Consider the following 23892-nt stretch of genomic DNA (forward strand, 5'->3'; position numbering starts at 1 on the left):
TATAGAAAAATGTCCTGGTCTGACATTTGACATATTACTGACAGGGAATATCTCAAACAGCTCTAAAAAGTGCCACCAGATCAAGTCTTGATGCTCTATTTTCCAATTAATAGAGAAGGTTTGTATTTACTGGCATCACTGTCTTAAGACACTGGAATTGATGTGTTGTTTCCTGCTTTTTTTAATGGATGCAATCAGTAAACTGATGTCTCCAAAAGCCTCTTAAAATATATTGTATTTCTACAGTGTGGAAGTATTATTATAATTGTATTATTGGCAGCAAACAAAAATGCACTGACGCTATAAGCACCTCCATTAATCTTTGCTTCTGCATATTTCAGTTACATTAAAATCTACCTAACCATATACCACTACATTTTATTTTGATAATAAGCATATTATCCTGATATTTGTGTTTACTTAAACAAAACAATACACAGATGTTATGCTATTACTTGTGTTTAATGATGAAAAGTATCGGTGGAGGTTTTGTAAATCCCAGCATTGTTTTTACTTGGTATCAGATTACAATCACAAGTCATTTATTGTCAGAAAGGCATTTATAAATTGTATGCTTGGTACATTTTATTGTTCAGTAAACCATTTTCTACAGATGTTTCTTTTAAGTACGACTGTGTTTTTATTAATACCAAGAATAGGCTCTTTTTCTGAGTGTGTACAGTAATACATCAGCATATCATGGAGCTTAACAGCAACATTGTACATTCAGTGACGACTGATCAAAAACCCCTTTAAATAGGAGTAGTCATTAATTAGGCTTGTGACTTACAGTGCCTGTGCAGACAATGTGATTTCAATGAGGATTTTAATAAAATTCATGAGTTCATAAAGGGCACGCACACACACGCACACACGCACACACACACACGCACACGCACACACATCGTTTGATTATTTTTTCCCCATCGTGCATCTCTAGATTTTGCTCATTTCAACGCAGCCGTCCCATCTTCAAAACTCTGCGGGCATTTCCAGCACGCAGCTGCACATGATATCTAATATGGAAAAAGAGCATTGCAGATGAATGAATGTCATTTGCAGAGACTGCTTGCTGAGGGAGTGAGAGAGCAAGAGACCACAAGAGAAAGAGAGCGAGAGAGAGAGACAGAGAGAGACAGAGAGGAGGGGGCTGATTGAAGGTCTTAATGTTACATTTTAGCAGCAATTTGAAGATGTTTTCACCCCCCAGGAGTGTCACTCAAAAGCTCTCAGGGAAAAGCCTCCGAGTGGAGACAATCTTTACATCTGGGACTTGCAAATCACAGAGGCAAGAGATCACGATATATCCCTGTACGAAGCCTAAATCGTCCCTTTTCTCTCAATCTCTCTTGTCTTTTTTTTTCCTGACGAGTCCCAGAACAACCAGCTTTTCTTTCTTTTTTCTTCTCCCAGGTTCTCCCCTGTGATGACTGCTATAATTAAAGAGACTGGTAGTGGGAGGGGGCTTCTACGGCTGTAGTCCAACTCATTACCAGATGTTTCGAGGTCACTCCAGTTTATACACACACCCACGCACACCGAAGAGTTTCACACTGTTGAGTGAGAAGAATAAAAAAAACAAAACCCAGATACATTCATGTGGACTGATTCTTAGTGTTGATAGTGCGTTTGTCATTCATTTTAAAAGGTGAAAGTGAGGAGGAAAAAAAAACAAAAACACCATGCTGACGATTTTTCACAACCCTGTCTAAACATGGTTCGACACAGAAGACAAAAATTTCAAGTAAAACACAAGGCCTTCAATTTCTCTGTCAGGGTAAAACCATGATCTATGCTTTCTTTGGCAGACAGCGCTGTCATATCCATCCACTACCTCAGACAGGAAACTCATACTATATATTATAATGGTAATGTGTAAATGGTTAAGCTCCTCTTGATCGACAGGTAAAATGAACATCTGCGCCGGACTTTATCAGAAGGAAACATGCGCCTAGCTTCCTCCTGCCTGTCGGGAAACAACATTTTAACAGAGAGAAATTATGAGAATGTTCCTTACAACAATCTGATGAGGAAATATGTGCAGCCCTATCATGATGTGTTTGTCATGTAAACACATTCTTACCTCTGTTTTGGGCTTGAGTGTTCTTCAACAAACATGTTGTGCCCTCTATAATGTCAAGAATCGCTCATGCAAGGATATAATATTGCTAAATATTTGTAACTTTGCTGATATAAACGCAAACATTCACTTGTTTGAAAATGAAATGAAACTAAAATTAAAAGTACCGTCAGTTTGTTATAATCCCATTTGTAGGTTATCCCTTCTTTGTTAGCACAGGGTTTGGATTTCATGTTAAAAATGTCCTGCTCAGACTTGAGATATGCACATATAATTTGATATTCACACAAATATTCCGTTGTGAGAACACAGGAACATTTTTTTTTTTTCAAGTTCAAGTCTTGTGAATGAATCTCCAGTTTCATTTGACCCGTGGTCAGATTCTGCACGAATTCTGGCTGGTGCCTCAGACCCTGATGTGACCCCTGCCCATAAAGCCCATGGAAGTATGCCAAGCCAGCAGCAGACTCGAACCTGAAGTAGCCCCGGACCTACATAATGCCTGGTGATTGTCCATTTTGCTACAAGAGGAAAGCAGCCCCTTGTCTTACGGCTTATCTGGCATCAAAACCCTCTTAATTGCAGATTCATGTGATGCTGAACGTTGCAAATAACATTCTGGTAAGGCAGTGTTCCACGCTGCACCACATGAAAGGATCAAGTGACAAAAATCTTCAGTAATAGTGAAACTAGAAGCAGGGACTGTGGAAAAAAAAAACAAATAGGTCAGGAATCCAGCAGATGGATCCAAACCTTCGCTGTACTAACATGAGCCAAGACCAGCAAAGCTCCCCATCGCCTCCACCTCATGACTGTTTCCGGAAGGTGAAAATATCCCGGGTTTTGGAGCCTTTCTTCCCTTCTAACGGAGGCGTGGGGGTGGGGTTTGGTGAGGGCGAGGGCGTGGATGACGGGGAGGGAGAGCAGGGCTGGGGGGTGGAGGTGCCTCCATAGGGGCAGCTCTGCGAGTCTGGATGTTCACCAGAACACTCCACAGTGGGGATGTAGCGGCTGTCCCACATCCCCGGACCACACAGTTTACAGAGGTCATGTAGGCTGCATGGGATTCTGGGGAGGAGGCGGAACTGGTAGAGTAGGCTGCGGGCCTGGTGGAACAGGAAGAAAAGATGAACTAAAATATATTGAAGATATCAAACATTGTGCCTTAAAACATTAAAATAAATCAATACCCTTGATTCCCAGCTAAAATATAACAAAACAACGTCAAGGTCAGCATTGTGGTGCGTTACCTAAAGCTAAAATGCCGGCGTGCCTGCTCTGGGTGCAAAATCTCAGGCAACAACAAAAGGAGTAACACCAGCTGCATGCTAACATGAACTCGCTGCCTGTGGTTGCAGCAGCACTAACACAGCATCCATAAACATGAGGACATAGGCAAAGACTCAGTAGCAGGGATGCAGATCATAAATCCTCTGCATGGCATGGCAGCATCCCATTTAGTAGCTCAAGGCCTCTGTGGGTAGGTTACAGTATACCAGAGCTGCTTTGCTGCAGCATTGGGGAGGGCTGCTTGATGCAAACACACTAGTTTGAATTAAATGTAATGCAGCAGTCGATGGAGGAATTGTTGAGTGTGCTCATTAACCACAGACTATATTCTGAGATTAATGGATACCCATGTACACAGGTGCAGAGTAACTAAATGGAGCCATGCAAACACAATCGTGACTGTGATACCTTGCGTAGCACAAGTTCTCCATTCATGTGCATGGAGAGGTTGCTGAAGTGGAGCAACATTTGGTCAGTGGCGAGCTGCTGTTCCGTCACATCCTCCCCGTAGAGAACAATGATGGCCACACACAGGAACAGGTGGAAGTAGTCCGTCTATGAAGAGAGGGAAAGAGGGTTAGGTCAATACTGGAAGACAAAGGCAGGAATAACTCCAAGTTCTTTGGGAACTGAAAGACATACATTAGCATCCCAAAATGCAATGACAATGTGGTCTCAGATCTCTGTATTTAGTTTTGAGGCTTACTAGAGAGCAATGAGAGATAAAGAGCAGATATGCACAAAACATTTTTTTGTCCAGTTCAAGAAAAATGCTAATTATAAGTGTCTAGTATTTGTACATTTGAGCTTAAAGATGCAAAGTGAATTAAGGGCTTAGTTTGAAAAAGCAAGTGAAAGTTTCACACTTGGATGACTTTTTGTACTGTGGTTTTGTGCGTATGTGGGGAGTAATGTTGTTTATTACATCCAAGTGTATGTAAATCTAATTATTCTAAAAGACAAAAGCCAGCAAGAACAATCTATTGTGATATATGGCAATAATATTTGATGCCTCCCTTTTCACAGAAAAATCAGATATCAATCAGAAATTCTTCCTTCTGGCCCATGTGATATTCAACTGTCTAAACCGAGGTTTCACTCCGCTATCTCCTCCATCGGCACCTGTAGCTCAACTTCAGAACATCTAGCAGTGAGTGTGAACAGAAGGCATGAAGCAGAAAGACTGATATTTGACTCTGCCTCAGTGAGAGGAGGTGTTAAGCTCTGTGTCATGGCAGTGAGCACAACAGAGACACAAATTTTCTGATTCAAGACAGAGGGGGGATTTATACTAAAGACTCTGCTTTAGCTTCCATCCTTCAGATATAAATATATAGAATATAATGCACTGCATAAATACACTATATGTATATATACACATATCTACAGCAGTTTTTAATATACATCTATACAGCTGTTATGCTTTTAGGAAGTATTGAAATGTATCAATTTAAAGTAAATCAAAATGTGGGATTTTATATGTTGAATCTTTAATGAAACACTCTCTAATCCGTGTTGAATTAAACCATTAAACCCCTCCAAAACCAAGAAGTAATGTGACATGTTAAATGGAACTTAGAGGATTACAATAGTCGGTGGTGACAGGATTTAAAGGAATAACGTGGAATCTTTTTATTGCAGACAATGTTATCTGCGCACTGAAAAATCATCCAAAATTTGGTGCCGCTGTGAAACCGGCCAACGCATCTGTCCGCTCATTTATGTAAAGTTTTTCTTACAAACTTGTGTATGCAAAGGAATCGTTCGGACTTTGCCCTGACCTGGTAGTGTGCCCAGCAGGCCTCCCACATGCGCAGAGCCTCGGTGTCGGGGAACTCTCGTTTGAAGCAGAGCAGGATCCAGCGGTGGCAGAAGAGCAGCTGCAGGCCGTCCTCCCCCAGCCTGGTCAGGTGCTGGTGGAAGCGGGGCAGCATGAGACGCAGCAGCTCCCGCAGGTACATCTGGGGGCAGGTCAGAGAGGGCACACACTGTCTTACAAACACAACATTTTCTAGTGGTATTTTAGTATTCTTAGGCTGGAATTAAGCCTATCCGGGCTGCACATAAGCAAAATAACACAGGTGTTCTGACACGTTTGTGTGTGCGTTTCTTTTATATATTATATGGATTCACAAGGTAGCAGATGAGTCACAGTTATCAAACCACAATGAAGAGAAAACATACACGAAATCAGGAAATCGAAATTAATTCATCCCCCAGTGAACGTGTAACTGTATCTGTTAAAGACACGAGAAAGAATTTGCATTCATTATCATAAATGGACAATAACAAGATGGGCAATGATAATAAGTGCCTTGAAGGGGAATTTCTACTGCTCTGCTAGAAGAGCACTTGTGGCAGTACTACTATTCTGAAATGTATGCCCAAAAAAATAGAGATAATCTCCAAACTGGATGTTGGATCAACCAATCAAGTCACTTAACACACGGGTCCACATCTCTACAGAAGCATAATTCCATCTTTTTTCTAGTTCTATGCTACAACCTGACATTTTGCCTAACTCAAAGGCACACACACAGAAACATCCTACCAGCTGCCTCTCCATGTCTTCATCACGTGGTGAGCTGATGAAGATGGTGTTCTCCATGAGGCCGACGAAGCACCAGAAGGTGTCGCTTTCATCCTGGATCTCAGTGAGCAGTGGGGCCACCAGGTCAGACATGCCCTGGCAGTAGCCCATGTCAGGATTAAACACTGCATAGTTGAGCAGAATCCGCCTACGGCAAGAAGAGCCACAGTTGTACCATCTCAGCAAAAAAAAAAAGAATATCTAACACAATTTAGCGACTCTCATAAACACTTACATTTTTGCTTTTTTTTGTTTGTTTTTTTTAGTCTCTAATAAAGAGAAGTTCACGACCCTGCAGCAGCCCGGCCAAACCACTGAACAGAATGGTCCCACCCAAACACTCACACTGAATGATCCAACATGTGTTTCAGCATTGCTGGTAATGCCCAGAAAAAAACATGACAAGTGCTGCTTTAGCGGTTGCTATGCCAACTCCTCTGGTAACCAGGGAGCTAATTAATGATCTTTCTTGTTTTTCCCCCATTTTTTCTGTATATAGATACTACTTTGAAGTAAACTTCCTGGCAGCTCTCATGCATTAGTAAGGCTTGTATAAACAAAGGGAAAATCTTGAGGACATTTTTATTGTTATTAGTGTGATATTTTTAAAAAGAAAAAAATGATCATTTGGAAAAAAAAACTAAGACAGGGAAGCAGACTTTGAAGTAGTTTTGTGTTTGGAAAATCACAAGAAGAGTAGTATCTTGAATGTGCCAGACAAAATTATCTGTGACACATCAGTACAATAGATGTAAGATATCTGAGGAAGCATGAGATAAGTGCTCTCCATGTGGACATGTGCAGCGCTGGTATCACCCTGCCCCAGAAACATCATAATACCTAGACAAACACCAGGAGCCTCGATGAGAGTCACTAAACTAATATGCTATTTAAATCCTCGTGCTCCTCGTTTAGAAAGCCATTAGCTCTGAGTATGCATCAAAAGTGCTCAGACGGCTTAGTCAGAGTCAATAAAGCATGAAACTCATTTGCGGCTCCCCCAGGGTTCAGAATATGAAATGAATAGGTACGCCTGTGCGTTGGGCTGAGGAATGGGAATGATAACGATGGATTGAGAGAAGGTGAGAGAAGGAGAGGACAGAGATAGAGATCGGGGGAGGAACAAAATAATTAAAAGATGAAGGGGGAAAATGAAGAGTGATTGTGGTCTGACCTCATGATCTCCACATTGGGGTTGTTCTCTCCTCTGAAGAAGTGGTTGCTGCGGTCTGTTCTCACCACGTCTTTATCCACTGTGAACTGGACCTTTCTCCAAAACTCGCTGTGCTCTTCCGGGCTCATGGACAATCTGAACAATACACACAAAAAGCAGGAGGAAATGGAAAAGTTAGATACAAAAAAGCAAAACTGAATGTTGCTGCCGCTTTATTAAGACAAGTGACCTCCGCCCAGGAGGTTATGTTTTTGGTGCTGATTGTTTGTTTATCTGTCAGTAGGATTACGGAAAAAATACTGGCCTGATTCTCAGTGTAGCATTGGCCAAGGTAGAACCCATTACATTTTGGAGTTGATCCCAATTACAGGGTGGATACACAAATAATTAAACTTTTGTTAACACTGCAAAATAGAGCAATTGTAATACAGACATATATAGTGGTTGCGCTTGCAGATTTGCGTATCATAGGAGACTGGATTATTGGTTTTGGTGGAGGTCTGCGCTCTCTGAGAACCCCTCAAAGTTTCCAAAGTTGTGACAATTTAACAAGACAGAAACTTAGGAAAGTTTTTACTGCAAAATCTCTAAGGAAATTAAGGTAATTACAATTAAAAAAAAATAATAATAATAATAGCATCAAATAAACTTTACCTCAAATGTTACTCTGGTGTAAAACATGAATGGTTATCTGCAAATGAGCTAAGAAATGCGGGGGTGGGCAGGCAGTGGACTGAAGGGGTATCTCACCCGTAAGAGCTCCACTGAGGATAATACCACAAGCATAAAACCCCCATCTATCCCTCTAAATGTTAAGGACCATATTAGCAATGTACTCTGTGTATGGTACTAGTGTACTCAAGTCCTAACAAGCAGAGGGGATTTAATTAACACTGTTTGTTTTCCATGTAGCCCCACCAGGAATAATGAGTGCACACCTGATGCAACGCCACGCAACTGTTTAGTTTCAGTGCTGAGTGTTTGTGTCGTTGGTCTCTCTCTCTCTCGGATGCTACTCAGGAGTTCAGTACAGGTTTTCATCACTTTATATTTCTGAGGCCGGTGTGATAAAATTAACATAGGAATATTACATATTACAGGAACATCGCCGTACCACTGCCCTGGACTAATGGTATATTTTTATTCATTTTCTTTTATTTACAGACTAATTTGCTAATTTGCAATGCCTTTTCCTACACAAATCCCAACAAAGAAATACACACAAAATGGCAAAAAGTACAAAGAATGATACAATAAGATCCAGGTAAAACTCACTAATAAACACCAGATTATTCACATGGTCAGCCATGTGAATAATCTCATGAATCAGATTTGTACAATCAAGCAATTAGTCGATCAACAGAAAATGTATATGATGATGGAAACTGAATTGTTACTGACAGAGCAAACTTCCTCTTTTCTTGCACAAATCTAAACCGAAAAAGTGCTACTGGTGCATGAAAAATGAAACACAAGCACTTCTTCTCCAAGCCAGCCAGAGAGTAAATTCTCTTATTAGAAGCATGCGGCGTGTCATGCATTACCTGGAAACTCTACCTGGTTATTTATTATTGAAAAAATTAAAACCAATAAATACATTAAATCTTTTTTTAAAAAAGAAAAAAGAAAGGTCATCTAAAGTCTGCCATTTGGTGATTCTGTAGAATTTTTTCCATAATGACAATATCCTAAATGTTCACTCCCTGCCTGTTGACCTAAGTGTTTTTACTCGTTACAGCTGCATCGCTTCCACTTGCAGCTGCTTAGTTATCCCAGCTGAGGGAAGGACACATGGTTAGGAGATGAGGACCAAAACCCTGGACATGTATCCTTTCTCCTAATGATCAACTACTGGCCCTGGAGGCTGCTCTAGTCAAACGGTCTTTAAAGGAATCCACATCAGAGTCAGAACAAGGGCTCTAATTACCCGACTTCAAAATGTTAATAGGCCATACAGATGAAACCTGTCCAATTATCATATTCACCATAGACAGAGCAGCTCAATGTGTGAAAATATGTGCACACTCAACCTTTTGGTTGGTGGGGTGAAGACAATAGACTCAGGGATGTGCTCACGTGTGTGTGTGTGTGTGTGTGTGTGTGTGTGTGTGTGTGAGTTGTTTTTTCCTCTCCTTCTGATGAGTATTATCTGATAAGCACTGACATGTTTTTTCTCCAGAGACCTTTTATTTCACACCCGGCACCTCCCTTTAACACTTCCCTGATTGTGCCTATTGATTGTGCAGCGGCTGCGAAGAGAAGCCACGGCAGACTCACATATGGTTTAATGTTTGACTGTCTGAGCGTTTGGCAGCCGATACTGCAGCCATGTGTCAGTTTACCTGCTGTTTAACAGTGTCAAGAATACTGCTGTGTCTTATCTAATTGATTTCCCTGTCAAATAAACCTTAGAAAAATGTTCTTTTTATACGTTATCAGCAGCCAGAAAATATCCCCCATATTTCTATATAACACACATATGTATTTCTTTCCCTGTTCCCCACCTCCTCTGCTGGATGTCATGATAGTCAGTACGTTTTTGCAGCCTCCAGGCCTCCCGCTCCTGAGAGGTGGAGTCATAGCTGTAGTAGTGCAACAGGAAGGGCCACACCTCGCCACGGATGGATGGATCAATGCCACCGAAGAAGATGGCCTGGCAGAGAGTGAACAAACAGAGTGAGCACAAAGGGCAAACAGGGGGCACCACAGCAAAGGACTCTAATGGATGAGAACATATCCAACTGTATGCAGACAGTAGTGTAGATGGGACAGACTACACTCAACCCCCCCCCGAACTACAGTTGATGTGAGTGCAAAATGCTGCAAAAACGAAACTTAAACCCTGTGTAATGTGCATGTCCAGCAAAAACAGTGATCTTCTGTTCCTGCATTTGAGTATTTACTAAGGAAGTGTCTTGGTCACAATCTAACTGCCAGTGAGTCATTTCAGTAAGATGGTAAAACTTCAGTTGAGTCAAACACAGAATACTGAAATGACTCACAGGGGGACATTGGCCAAGACCAACCCTCCCATTATTTACAGACTGGGGATGCAGATTGAAACTGAAAGCTATACACAATGGGGATGACTTTCAAAATGACTTTCCACTGATTCAGAGGAAAGAAAATGTGACTTTATAGACAGCAGCAGGTGAGGCTGATGTGTAGACCCCTACAGGATTGTAAAAAACATTCACACACACAGACAATACCTTGCGTAGCTTATACTCTTCCTCAACCTGCCCACTGTGGTTGAGGTGACGCAGCCAGGTGGTGACGTCCAGCCGCCGATAAAGCTTCTCCTCTGGGTGGGTCTCAGCTGACGGCAGGGTGGGCCTCTGGATGGAAAACTGCATGCAGGATTTCTCAACTGACACCTGACGGAAAGAGTGGAAATGTGAATAGAAAACTCAGGACAAAAAGCTGAAATATTCCTTCATTTCTCAATAAAATTTGAGGCCAAACAGGCATTTTTGGACTGTAACCCGACCTGGTCTTTAAGCTGAGTTTCCCTGCAGCACTTCCACTGTTGGAAGACCTCAGCCAGCTTGTCCAGGCCAGCATGATGGAAGTGGAGAATTTTATATTGGCTCTCTCTGCTGGCTATCACCAGCTGGCCACTGGTACACGCCTCATCGCTGCAACAGCACAACAGAGAATGATAAAGACAAATTTAATAACAAATTTCAAGGAATGTGTTAAATCATTTTTTATTCCTTACTTATTTCTAATTGTATCTACTCTACTACTTTTTTTTAAATGATCATAACAAACCGACACCTGTCCTGAAACAACACATTGTGACACATTGCACTCATGACTCCTGGCTGACCTGAAGAAGAGTCTCAGCGACCTCATGTGACCCAAGTCCACCCTGAAAACGCCACACAACTGCTCCAGAGCCAGCACCTTTTGCTGCTCCTCCCACCGCGCGCCCTGTGACTGGCCGCTGCTCTCAGAGGGTGCGTGGCTGTCCAAACTCGAAGCCGAGCTTGCGGAGTGGGTCATAGACTCCTCGCACAGCTCCCTGGTAAAAAAAACAAAACAAAAAGCCCCAACATTTCTATGAATTATAATTTAATTTGGAACTTGATTGTGCTAAAGGGAAGTGAGTAATGTTATCCAGGAAATTAAAAGGAATGAGACTTCAGGGTTTATCCCTACTGCACAAAAACTTCTCCTTCATTGTGGCATTCTTCTATGTGAAACATTAATAATAAACATCGTGTAGACAGAGGCCAGCGGCATTTGGCTCAGTCATAACTGCGCAAACATATAGGCTTATCCAGAGCTCAGTTCTACCCTGTTGTTTTGCGTCTCAATACGGTTCAGCAAAAAGGCTGAGAATGGGAGGAATGCATGGAGGCTTCTGAGGACACACACACACACACACACACACACACACACACACAAGGAAATCTGTACACACACAAATCACACTGTCTGCCGTCCAATTTCCCCTGTCATTCCCCCCATGGCCAGCATGTTGTTCCCGGCACTGAAACCTGAGCTGAGGGTTCCTCTGCTGCGGGAAAAGACACACTACATATATATGTACAGAGAAACACACATACACAAGCGCAGAACACAGAAAACAGATTAACTGTATATGTGGCCAACACAAATATGAATCCAAACACACACAAGTTCTTTAATTATTAGAATCACTAGCTGGCATGTTCAATGTCTTGCTCTCTTCTCTTTCACACAGACACACACACAGACACACACACACACACACACACACACACACACACACACACACACACACACACACACACACACACACACACACACACACACACACACACACACACACACACACAGTGAATGGACCATAGCTAATGACCATAATGCACTCTCAAACACGTCTCAAGACATGCTAATGCTGAGAAACAGACCAACACAGAAATGCATTAAACCCGCTGACATTTGAGAAGTGGACGTCTAAATGAAGTTATTTGCTTACTACTTGCTATCAAATGCACTTATTGGCTATTTAGGAAATGAAAACCAGAAGTCATTCAATTAGAAAATGTAGTTTATTATATTATTATTATTATTAGCATTATTATTATTATTATTATTATTATAGATAAATCCTGGAACTGTTTCTCCCTCTGCTTTGAGTCAATGGGTGTTTAAAAGTATCCTTCTGTACAATGACACATCTTTTAACCCACATAAACATATTCTCAGGTTAAAACAAGTGGCATGTTGGTAAAATGAGGGAGGGAGGCCAAGTCTAATCTATTACACCCTGAATCAATCATGTCTGGCTAATCATTTCCCCGTTAGCAGATGGGAAAATAACAAGGCTGATCAATCCAAGCTGCACAGTTTCCTCTCCTATCTAGTGATTTACTGCTCTCTGTCTCATGTATCACGCCACAAACCAGACTGTGGAATACAAGGAGACTGGGAGAGAGGCACAGAGGGCTCTGGAGAGGGAGTTCAGCAATCTGAAATATGGAGGAGCTCCTTTAAAAAAAGACTACTGTACTCGCTTTTTCATAACTCCAATGACTGTCAAGCCCAGGGTGTTAACAAGGCCTATGAGTCCATTTACTGCAGACATTTCCTTCACTCTTCTTGCATGCTTTTAAGCCCATGTGCAAAAAAACGTTTTTGCATATTTTTCCGCAAAGATATAAAAGTGCAAAAACCATGGAAAACGTGGCGAGAAAGCACATGATTCTTGGCACAATAGCAAGGATCGTCCACTGTGTTGCATCCAAGCGGAAACTCAATGACTGATTAACAACGTCTGTCAGTGTCAACAGCCCGATTCTGTTCGTGTACTGTAGGCAGCAGCCAAGCCATAAACTGTACAGAGAGTACATTATGTAAACAAGCTGTTTTGATGGAGTCAGGCTGCTGCAACCAGCATGTCCCACCAGATCAAACTGCCCCGAGGCCCTTCATAACACCTCTCTCCACATACTCATGCCCTTGGGGAAGGTGCTGCCAGGTCACCCTGAGAACCAGGACCAAGTGCTACAGGCCTCCAGGGACTCCCAGGCCCTTCAGCTAATCCCTGGTGGGGGAAACAGAGAGATGAGGGAGGGTGAAGGGGGTGGTGTGGGCTCTGCAGGCGCACACTGGAAAGTGGTCACTACAGTTCGGATTTCGGATGAAGGAGAAAAACATCTGACATTTGACTTATTTATTGATCATGCGATATTCTAATAATCCCAGAACCCAAACGGCACACATTCAAGTCAGGTGTATTCTTTTCCAGGACTGACTAGGCCTCATAGGAAGGGAGGACAGGACCCTTAAAATAGATTGATAAAGATAAATATGAGGGGTCTAAAGATTATTACAGTGAAATATGATGCACCCCCACTTTTTGTCCTTTATTATTGATTCTTATCACTGATTATTATAATTGATTCCAGATACCTGCATTAAAATATGTGATTTAAGGTGTGACCAATTGGCTGTACCAGTGATGATTTATGTGTTTTCTATTAAATGGAGGGGTGTCATTCATTTACGACACTTTGTACAGATCCGTTTTCCTTTGACATCAAAGGCTTTTTTCTCTTGATCTGTGTCAACCCCCCCCACCCACCACCACATTAACTCTACTGGCCAACAAATGTTTGACACTATAACAGGATACACAACATTTTTCTGCTACATAAAGTTAATATGTTTACTCATTTCTTTTGCCTTCTTCAAGCCTATAAAAATCAAATCAATACAGAAATTACAGGAAAAAAACTGTATGTAACCAATGATAAGTGGTTGGAAGAAGAAACTGCTTCATTTTAAAAAGGTGCAACAAGCCAAGAACTTTGGAAACCACTTATCTGAGATATAATCACATGTTAAAATCCTGCAAGTAAAGCCAGTACACACTGACAGTCACCAGTGGTTTCATAAACTACTGTTAAAACTTGAAAGAAACTTGTTAAGAAGCTTGACAGAGATTGCTGTGGATTTCTCTCCCACCACTCTCCTCTTTCTCCCCCCTTTTCATCCACTCTCGCTCTCCCATACGCGGTTCTTTCTCTCTGAATGATTCCAAGTGACATGTTTCCAGTTCCTGGCCCCTTAACAGTGTCAATTAAAGCAAGAGAGAGAGAAAGAGAGATTGAGTGGGTTCCAGGGTTTTGGCTGCTGCTCCGCTCTCTTCAGTGCTCTAATCCGGAGAGCTGACATTCAGCCCAGCACAACAACCCCGGGAGCACTGAGAATCAAAGGGCTTCACACAGACTTTAGTAAGGGAAGGGGAAGGGGGGCAAGATATTTGAGAGGTGGGCAACACCAAAAGAAACAATATTGAGAAAAACAGAGAGAATGAGCAAGAAGAAAAGATGCAAAATACAGTGGAAGGAATAGATGGATGTGGGGCTAGAAGAGAATCCAAGAGAAGAAGGGAAAAACAGGCAAAAGAGAGGATAGATACGACTGCCAGAGAGACACTAACAGCGAGTGGAGCACAGAGGGCGCAGAGGAAGAGAAGGACAGAGTAAAGGTTAGAAGCTGTGAAGCAGAGACCGCTGCCAAGTCACACACTGACTGCACTTACAGAAAACTGGGGTCTGAGAGTGGTTAAAAAAAAGGCTTAAACCCACACTGACTCGTTTTCTCTCTCTCTTTCTCCTTGACACACACTCACACATTCTGGGCAACATGTCAGGCCAAATAGCTGCGTGAGGAAACAACCACGGAGGGAATCATAAAGTCAAACGGCCGTGAGGTCCGAACAGCAACACAATCGCTGTCCAGATGGCTCGCTTGATTAGAGAACAGTCTCTGGAAGCACTGAGGTTTCGGGGTTTGTGGGATTTGGGGACTTATTTCGGGCCATCTGTGATATTATAAAACATTTAGATTAAGAGCTGCTTTATGTGAGTGGACCCATCTTGAACTCTAATAATGTTTCATGCCTCCTACTGAAGTCATCTACCTGCTGTCACTCCCAGGGGACATTCAGTTGTAGTGCAGTAAGCCACCATGTGGCCTCAAAGTGAAATCCATCCCTCATGCAATCAATTCTTTTCTTTTTGGCTCCACCTTGTGGCAGCTTAGAGTAACTGAAAAAGGAACAAACAGCCATCTGGGTCACTGCTACTATTGCACGTCAGTCAAGGTTTCTCAGATGAAAGCTGTTGACATTTTCTGTCTGGAAGCGTAGAAGCAATTAAACATCCTGTCCACAGAGTGGGGTGCAGCCAGAAGTGGATCTGTTCTATGTGGCAGTGTGCTCAATTCCACATAATATCAAATAAAAGAAGCATGTAGACTGAGAAATGTGTCTTTGTAGTGCTTTAAAACAAACAAACAACGTTACACTATCTTACAGCACACAGGGGATTTATATTTCTTCCATAATCCCTTAAATTTGTTTGACAAAAATAACCTTCTTTGTCTGGAAAATACATCACACAAGTCATACCATCAGTGTAGTCTTCACTAGAGACCATCTATACTGTATATCTTTGCACTGAGGCTGTGTCCTCTAGGCATTTTGGGGGGAGTTCACATATCACGTACATGCAGTAAGTATTTTGTAGGCTGATTCCATGTTTTTCTCCCAATATAATCACATTTGACTGCCTTTAGGCCAGCAAAAGCAACTATGCAGTTGTTTGATGAATCTAACTTTTGAATGTTTGATGAAATCTTACAGAATGTGAAGTCAATTGGTATTGTATTTCCTTCCTGTATAAAAAGTAATTTGACAGTTCTTTGACTTTTCAATATAGCTTCATCATGCTTTGTTAAAATGCATTTAATTGGTTAAAGTGGGTCACCAATAAAGGCCTGGACGTTAATTCAAAAGAAAATGATTGCAATTCAAATTGCAGTCAGAAACTCTGTCAGCCGTCATTATCATGTTTCATGTTGTGTTATGTTCATGTTATGTAGTCCTCTTCCATCCATAAGGCTAGCTGCTGTTGTAATAGTCCACCATCACAATTAGAAAGGTCACACAGAATTAAACTGTATTAAATTCAACAGCAATCAGCAGCATGTGTCAGTTTTGACAAAATTCCTGACAATTACAGTTTTATATGTTTTACAAACCCTAAAAGGATGGAACTACTACAACAAATGCTTTTTTTTTTATTTGACAGAACAGGCTCTGCTCTTAAAGGAGCAGTGTGTAGGATTTAGTGGCATCTAGTGGTGAAGTTGCAGACTGCAACCATTTAGTACTTTTAATACAGTTCAGCCTTGCAAGCATGTAGGAGAAACTGTGGTGGCCACAAAACTCGAGAAAAACGTGCAAGGCCCCATCGAGAGCCAGTGTTTGCCCTTTCTGGGCTACTGTAGAAACATGGTGGTTCGACATGGCAGACTCCGTTGAAGAACAATCTCTGTAGATAAAAATGTGTCATTCTAAGGAAACGAAAAACACAACAACCCTTTTTGTCATTCTTACAAACTAATGAAAACATCCCTACGAATATTATATTCCATTTCTGCCAACAGATCCTCCTAAATGTTACACACTGGAACGTTAAGGTGTTCCTCACCGAATCGGAAGTGGCAGTAAAAGATTCAGCAGCGTGCATAATTAGACCCCAAAGGGCTATACAGACCAGAACCCAACAGAGATATAACTGGGATATTAAATACACATAAATGTACAAGGCAAGAAGGTGCTGCTATCATAAAGTACAGGGCTGGAACAGCTGACAGCATGCCTTTACAGCTCTACCAGATTTAATGTGGTACTTCAAGGAACTCCCAAGGTAACAAAAAGTCAATTAAAGAGGTAAATTCACAAATACTCAAAATTTTGAGATGTCAAAAGAATTATAATATGAAAAAAGCATGAGACTGACGAAGAGGAACAGCAGTCATAATAGGATGTGACACTGACTATGTTAAACAATTACATATTCATTTATTAAAGTTGAATTAATCCTGTATTAGACTCCCTTATTAGGGTACTATAACCCAAATATAGCAATAAAAACATTCTAGTTCTTTTAAAGTTTTTTTTTTCTGACAGTATAGAGGCAGACAGGAAATTAGGGGGAAAAGAGACTGGTATGACATGCATCAAATGTCCCCTGTGGCAATGCAGTTATATAATATGCACCTTAACTATTTGGCTACCAGTGTGCCCAACACATCATGACATGATTTTTGATAATATGTGGGACGGTGGCGCAGTTATGACTGAGGTGGAGATTTCCCACTGCTGAGTGACAAAACAAATACTAAACTTAACTCTGCTGAGTAAAAATAATAACATAGATCACGAAGGAAGCCCATTCAACCCTCTCACTGACCTGCTTTCGCTGTCCAGGAAGACGGAGCCGCTGCTCTCGCAGAGGGCCTCGCTGACAGGGGACAAGCAGAAAGGCGAGGAGAAAGTGTCCGAGTCCGAGCCCATGGTGCTGTCTCGACTCACTTCGTCTGACAGCTCGCAGGAACCCTCGTCACCCTCCTCCCCCGCCAAGGGCAGCTGCTGCGGGTGCGAGGAGGGATCGGCTCCTGCCTCTACCACCAGGTTGTGGCTCTCTGTGGAGGTGCTGCTGGTAATGTTTCTCTCCTCATCCTCTTCCTCCTCCGCGGCAGCTGGGTGACGGGAGTGGGGTCTGAGGGGGAACGGTTGGTTTTAAACACCATCAGTACCGTGTATAATAATGATGTAAGGCTGTACACTCGGTTTATTTATGTTTTTAATCTCAGTGTAGCCATGGTTTTCATACTGTGACTGCATTACTTTAAGGAGTGTTCTTCAACAGATGTATCATTCTTTTTAAAAGAGAGAATACACATTTTAAGAGATAGCTTTCCTACCGTCGGCCTCGGCGGCGTGCGTTCCTGCGTACAGGGGAGCTCTCAGGCGTGATGTAGCGCAGTGCCTCCTCATCCTGCCTCTGGATGCGGGAGTTGGGCACCCAGGTCAGAATCAGAGTGGTGCCCAGGCTTTCATCTTTCTCCGTGTGCACGCACAGGTAACCTGCAGGGGGCAACATAAACCAGTTAGTACAGTAAGGGATAATTATAGTGAGAAAAATTAGGTAACATAAGAGTAAACAACTTTTTTTAAGTAGCCGGCAGCTGCAACCCAAAGACAAACAGAGACGAACACAAAGAGATGACGACACAGATGGAAACCAGAGAGGTGGCAATCTTGCAACGCACACACACAGGCGATGATCACGGGAGATAAGAGATGGAGAAATTAAGGAAGTGCTGTTCCAGGGAAAGATTAAAATAATTTCACTTTATCTTAAAGCAGTCTTAGTAAAAGGAGGAATGTTTACAGTTAGACAGTAGCAATTGTAAAAGCCTGAATTTCATCTGGCCAACAGCTGTGAACATGCTGTGTGTCTGAGACTCACTTTTAATATCTGAGCCTTTAAAAAGCTTGACTTCTGTATATTTGTGTTCTGTGCACTACTAAAAAAGCTGTTCACGGTTGGGAAGCTGGTGAGGGATTCACGCTGCACCTCCATTCACACACAAAGAGGCACAACAAGAAAGATACTTTCAACATGAGTCCGGCCTAACCTGGGTGGTGCTCTGCCAAGCCCGGCAGGGGCTCTGCAGGGTGCACGCAAACATTATTTTTGGAGAAGATGATCTCGCCGTCCAGGCCCGAGCGCAACGATGTGCCCCCCGCCCCAGGGTTAAAGGTCAGGAGGTCGGAGGCCTTGGAGGAGGCACGCCGCAGGAGCCGACCCAGAGACATCTCCTCAGGCACCGGGACACTGGGCCCATCCTCTGGATATTTGGGAGTAAAAGAGGGAGTTTTAGGCAGAGGAGGGGAGGTCATGATGGAAGAGGCATGCGAGAGAGGAAGAAAAGAGAAGGGCGAAGGACATGAGATAAAAAAGGAAACACGATAGAAGGAAAGCGTGACACACCTTGGCATTATAAGACTGCACAGATCCTCACCTACATTTCACCTCCTCTGTCACATGTATGCCTGTATTTACTGCAGTGTCCTTACTGCAGAACCCCCTCTCCACTCTGTACTTGTTCAGCATTTCCCTGTGCCACATTTTCTTTTTACTGCCACCTGCACCCACTAACACAAACACATTCACAGGATCTGTGGATACTGTACTAGTGTGTCATTAAACATGTCCCACCTTCTGTAAACAACACACACACACACACACACACACACACACACACACAGTCACTCACACACCAGTGTGTACACACACAATGACATGAGCAAACACACTTCACTCCATCCGTGTGAAGTTCCAAGCAGTTATCAGTAGCCGACAGATGTAGTCAACATCAGCGCTGAACTGGGATCAGTGTGTCACACCACCAACATTGAACTTGTCTGCTTCAGAGAGAAACTCTCATGCGATGAAACAAACTCCGAGTCGAGCGAAAAGGAAGGCAGCTCTTTTGATGTTGCAGTATGGTGTGTTGCTGAGGGGCTTTCCTTTTGAAAAGGCTCAGTGGGAATCTTATTTTTTCAGGCTCAAAAAACACTAAAAGCAAATAAAGTCAAACTTTCTTTTGCTCCAGTTCAATCACCACACATAGATCTGATTTAATAATGTCTTTTATCGTGGGTGTCTGTATCTGTGGACCCACTTCATGTACGTTGTTTTCTCGTTGGCTGAACGACACGTACTCCCCGCTCCATTTGAGGAATGTTACCTCCTTTTTCCTCAGAGGGCATGTTTACCTCTGCCTGATTAAGCAGGCACCCCACTTCCTGATGCCAGGCCCCAGACAGGAAGTCTGCTGGCACGACATCCAGGCATGACCTCGGAGGAGAGACTTACCGTAGGCCATCGTTTGGCTTACATTTAAAAAAAAGGTGGGTGTTTTTTTGGCCAGAGTTTCAACATTCGCACGGTGCATCTTGTAAAAAGAGCTGCTTTTTCTTGCATGTCAATAATCTTGGGCAGCAACTAGGTTATTTTATCTGCTACGTTTAGTGTATCAGATGTCAGAACACTTGGCCATCACAAAGTCTGAGAGCACAAGGAGGCATTTTCCCATCCAAAATCCAAAGCTATTCCATTTAAATACAAACCAAACCAAATCAGAAAATCATCACATTAAAGAATCTGGAGCCAAGTTAGAGGCTTTTTTACTTGATAAATGACTGAAACAATTGGAAGATGGATTATTTAATCTCAGCAATAATCACAAGTCATTAATGACGTCGACAGCACTGATTTTTATGTTTTCAGACATTTTTTCTGTTGTGTTTAGTTGAAAACGTATCTAAAACAGGATGTAGTTTTAAATATTTGCTTAAAAAAGTAACCACTCCTCTATCCGCAAAGCCACAACATTAGACCACTACTGAATGTTAGCGGACACTGTTAGTGGCTTTTGAAACACTAACTGCTTCAGTAACACTGGACTAATGCAAATAAGACAAACACAGTGTCCTCATACTCTGAATTTCTTGCGAGACACACACACACACACACACACTCTGAACAACATGCTATCTGAACATAATGTGTATAATGACAGGCTGGAGTCCCACACATGTCACAAAGCTGTTTCCAGTAGCCTCATAACAGCAATAACATATCTGCCGCTGTGCTACTAACCAGTGGTTATTTTGGTCTGTATGTGATTACAGGGCCACTCAGGTCAGTTTGATAGGGCTTGTTCAGGCTGGCTGTTTAAGAACATTCATCTTTTATGCTGTCAACACTTCGGTGTGCTCACACTCTGCCTCTCCTCTCTGGCCTTTCTCATTGTTTCATAAAACATCTCATATCCTTAAACCCAGTCTAGTCTCACTCTGACCAGCAGAAAACTTTTTGCAACCTTTTAACAGACTGCCTGCCAGAAAGATAACTTTTAATGTGAACCTGAAACCCACGCCATGGAAATTTAGCTGCGAGTATAGAAGCCACAAACTCCCAGGGTCTCAGCTTCTCACCTCTGGGCTACATTAATTAAGTTGTCACGCTGACATTTGAATAGAGGAACCAATACTGAACACCCCCTTTACGTCTGCGCTGTATACTGACGTGCCTGGGGCTGCTGAAAGGAGAGCAGCCACAAAGAAGCTTGAAAAACAAGGTTCTTGCAGACTCTGCAAATGCCGGGGTAAGTTATGAGGAAACTTAACGGGTGACTCAGTGGGAGTGTGTGTAGACTTTTAAGGCTGTGCTACATCTGAAGATACATACTAAAGCATATAAAACATAGTTCGTCTTTCAGGACTTACAAGTGTTATGTGGAGCTTTGTGTCATAAAGTAATACACTGTGTGCCTTAAAATTTAATACACACATCTGAACAGGAGATTCATAATATTTGAAGATATTAAAATCATTATTCCTGCAGTACTGAGTGAGTTTGACATTTAACTGGTGACTTCCTTAAGGAAAAAAGGTGATTGCATACTTTTGTTCTGTGGAAAGTGTTCTCCAGTTCTACACTCTTACTAGAAAAACTTTACTAGAGCCTGATGGATACATTTGCGGGGCTGATATTAGCTTATCTCAGATAAATTGATATCAACATCAACTGATAAGCAACAAGAAAGCTTTAGGTAGTTTAGAAACAGCAACGCCATGACATAAATTGCCTACCAGAAGGCAGTGACAAGTTTATTTTCAAATTCAGTATATCGTGGACAGAAATTTAAGGGATTCTTATTAAAACTGTTTGTTTATGTGAAAAAAAATAACTCTCACATATCTATAGCTCTATATTTTACATATGTAGGGAAGTAGATTAAAGTATAAAAACCTTACATAGCAGTGCAATCCAATATAAGACCCCCACAAACTACAGCCTCCATGAATGAAACATTTTAGGTAGTACTAATGAGGAAAACTGCATTGCAATGTACAGGTATTTACATTATACTGCTCAGTCTGGTGTATACAGTGAATTCAGGTGAAAGGTGTGTTAGCCCACATACATACAGTGCCTAAAACTCTACCAAAAAAAAAAAAAAAAGGGGCTGACTGAAGGTGTCCTCTCAGTATAGTAACAGTGCAGCCTGTGCAGCCTGTGCAGCAGAGGCGTGCCATAATGTCGGTGGGCTCCCATCAGCCCATCACTACACAGAGCCTGACAGCCAGCATCCGCCTGGCAGGAGGAGAGGGAGGATGGGACAAGGCTTTTGCCACCACAGCACTATTTACACACAGGCCCCACACTAATATACAAATATACTGTGTGTGTTTGTGGCCCGAGCATGGACTATCATCTGTACCATCTTACATACAACATAAATATTTCAGTTCAGCTGCCGAGACCATGGCCGAAACCCTTAGCTGGGGGTAACTACATTTCACCGTGTCAGCGTTTGCAGGGCAGGGCAACTTTAAAGTTTGTTTTTACTACTAAGAGACAACAGTGTTTACAGCACTGGCTCGTGTCGGGAGAGATGTGTCCGTTTCTTGCAACCTGTTCCAGCAGGAGAAAATGAATGAATAGCAAAGCAGCGTGTAGAGACAAAACGGGGACAAGCGGCTCACCTTCAGTCCCGCCGCAGAAGTCTACAGCCCATGTCGGACATCCATCTCAGCGGGGGAGCCGGGGACCGAAGCAGCGTGCACCGGCGTCGTTTCACCGCCTTTCTCCCGGATTTAGCTCAGTTGTTACGAGCTGTAGTCTTGTTTGTATCCCTGTGTTTTCCGACAGTGACACCACACGTTTGACTGCTGCTCTTTCCACAGCAGAAAAAATGACACTTCCGGTTATCGCTTTCAAAATAAACGCTCGTTTTGGGAGAAAAGCGGTGTTGGCGTTTTAATTTGTAAGCCGAAGTTGTCTCACTTCCTACAGCTACTTGGTCGTGTTGTTTACTTGACTGAAGAGCTCCCAGACCAATCCCCCCGAAATTTCGCTGCTTCCGGAATGTCAAAGGCTTTTTTATATCACAGCAACCGGGAATTTTAGATTTCACATTAAAAACACGGAGGGAAATCAGGTCATGACTGCAGTTATAATATAAACTAATATATTTTACATTAACCTCGGTCATCATCCGACCCGGCCTACCTTAAAGATCTGACCCTTTTTCATCATAAGTGACGTTTTAAAGGTCATTGGCAAACGCTTGAATGCAGTTGGTCCATCATCAGGACCAGAGCTGGAGTCAGAGCATCCCGCCTCACAGCTGCTGGAGGCTTTACCTGTCCCTTTGAACCCTGTTTTAAAAAATCCTGACTCAGAATTTAATATTAGTTTTAATTTTGGTGATTGAATAAATCATTTATATATAATTATTCGATATATACTGTACAATGATTGCAGTACATGTAAATGTTATAGTCTGGGGGCATAACCACACTCATCCACTAAAAACCGTTGACACTTTTTCTAAACAATTTTGTCAAACATTAACATTAATGACTAGAATGGTACTCAGAAAGCACTGACATCCGCAAAGCCCAAAAGTCCTCAATGATATACTAATCTGCATACCATTCACTTTAGTAGACCTTTTTCACAGCTGCCATTTTGACATGAAATAGTAAGGTAATCACAGGTGTTACCAATGATACTAATTAAGGTTCTGTTCCATTTAGTGTAGCAGAGACTTTTTTTGAGCCAAAATGCACAATAGCAGCAGCCTGACTCTGTTTGACCTGAATGGAACAGAACCTTAATTAGTATCACTGGTGTTTACTCTGCTATTTCATGTAATGCGTTCATGGTGGGATGTGAAAAATGTCGCTTATTACTGGATTGCACAGGTTGGAAACTCTGGAATTCCAGATTAATCTGGAAAAATCACATCCTTGATTGCTTATTTCTTACATACCTGCTGCATTTGTTTTTACAGTGATATTTGAGGTGGCACATCATTCACTTCATT

General features: G+C 42.2%; 1 protein-coding gene across 1 annotated transcript; it reads right to left on the reverse strand.

The window, feature by feature from the left end:
• Positions 1-443: 443 nt before the first annotated feature.
• Positions 444-22712, reverse strand: tbc1d16 (TBC1 domain family, member 16). The gene is made up of 13 exons (XM_051388484.1): positions 22547-22712; positions 18625-18837; positions 17908-18070; positions 17394-17702; positions 10967-11161; positions 10625-10772; positions 10347-10511; positions 9639-9787; positions 7135-7269; positions 5922-6108; positions 5152-5331; positions 3779-3925; positions 444-3186 (listed from the first exon to the last, which is right to left on the reverse strand). The coding sequence occupies exons 2-13, from the start codon at positions 18803-18805 to the stop codon at positions 2887-2889; spliced, it is 2259 nt and encodes a 752-aa protein (XP_051244444.1). The 5' UTR covers positions 18806-18837; positions 22547-22712; the 3' UTR covers positions 444-2886.
• Between the last annotated feature and the right edge of the window lie 1180 nt (positions 22713-23892).

Source organism: Dicentrarchus labrax, unplaced genomic scaffold, assembly GCF_905237075.1.
Source record: "Dicentrarchus labrax unplaced genomic scaffold, dlabrax2021, whole genome shotgun sequence".
In the NCBI taxonomy this organism is placed as follows: Eukaryota; Metazoa; Chordata; class Actinopteri; family Moronidae; genus Dicentrarchus; species Dicentrarchus labrax.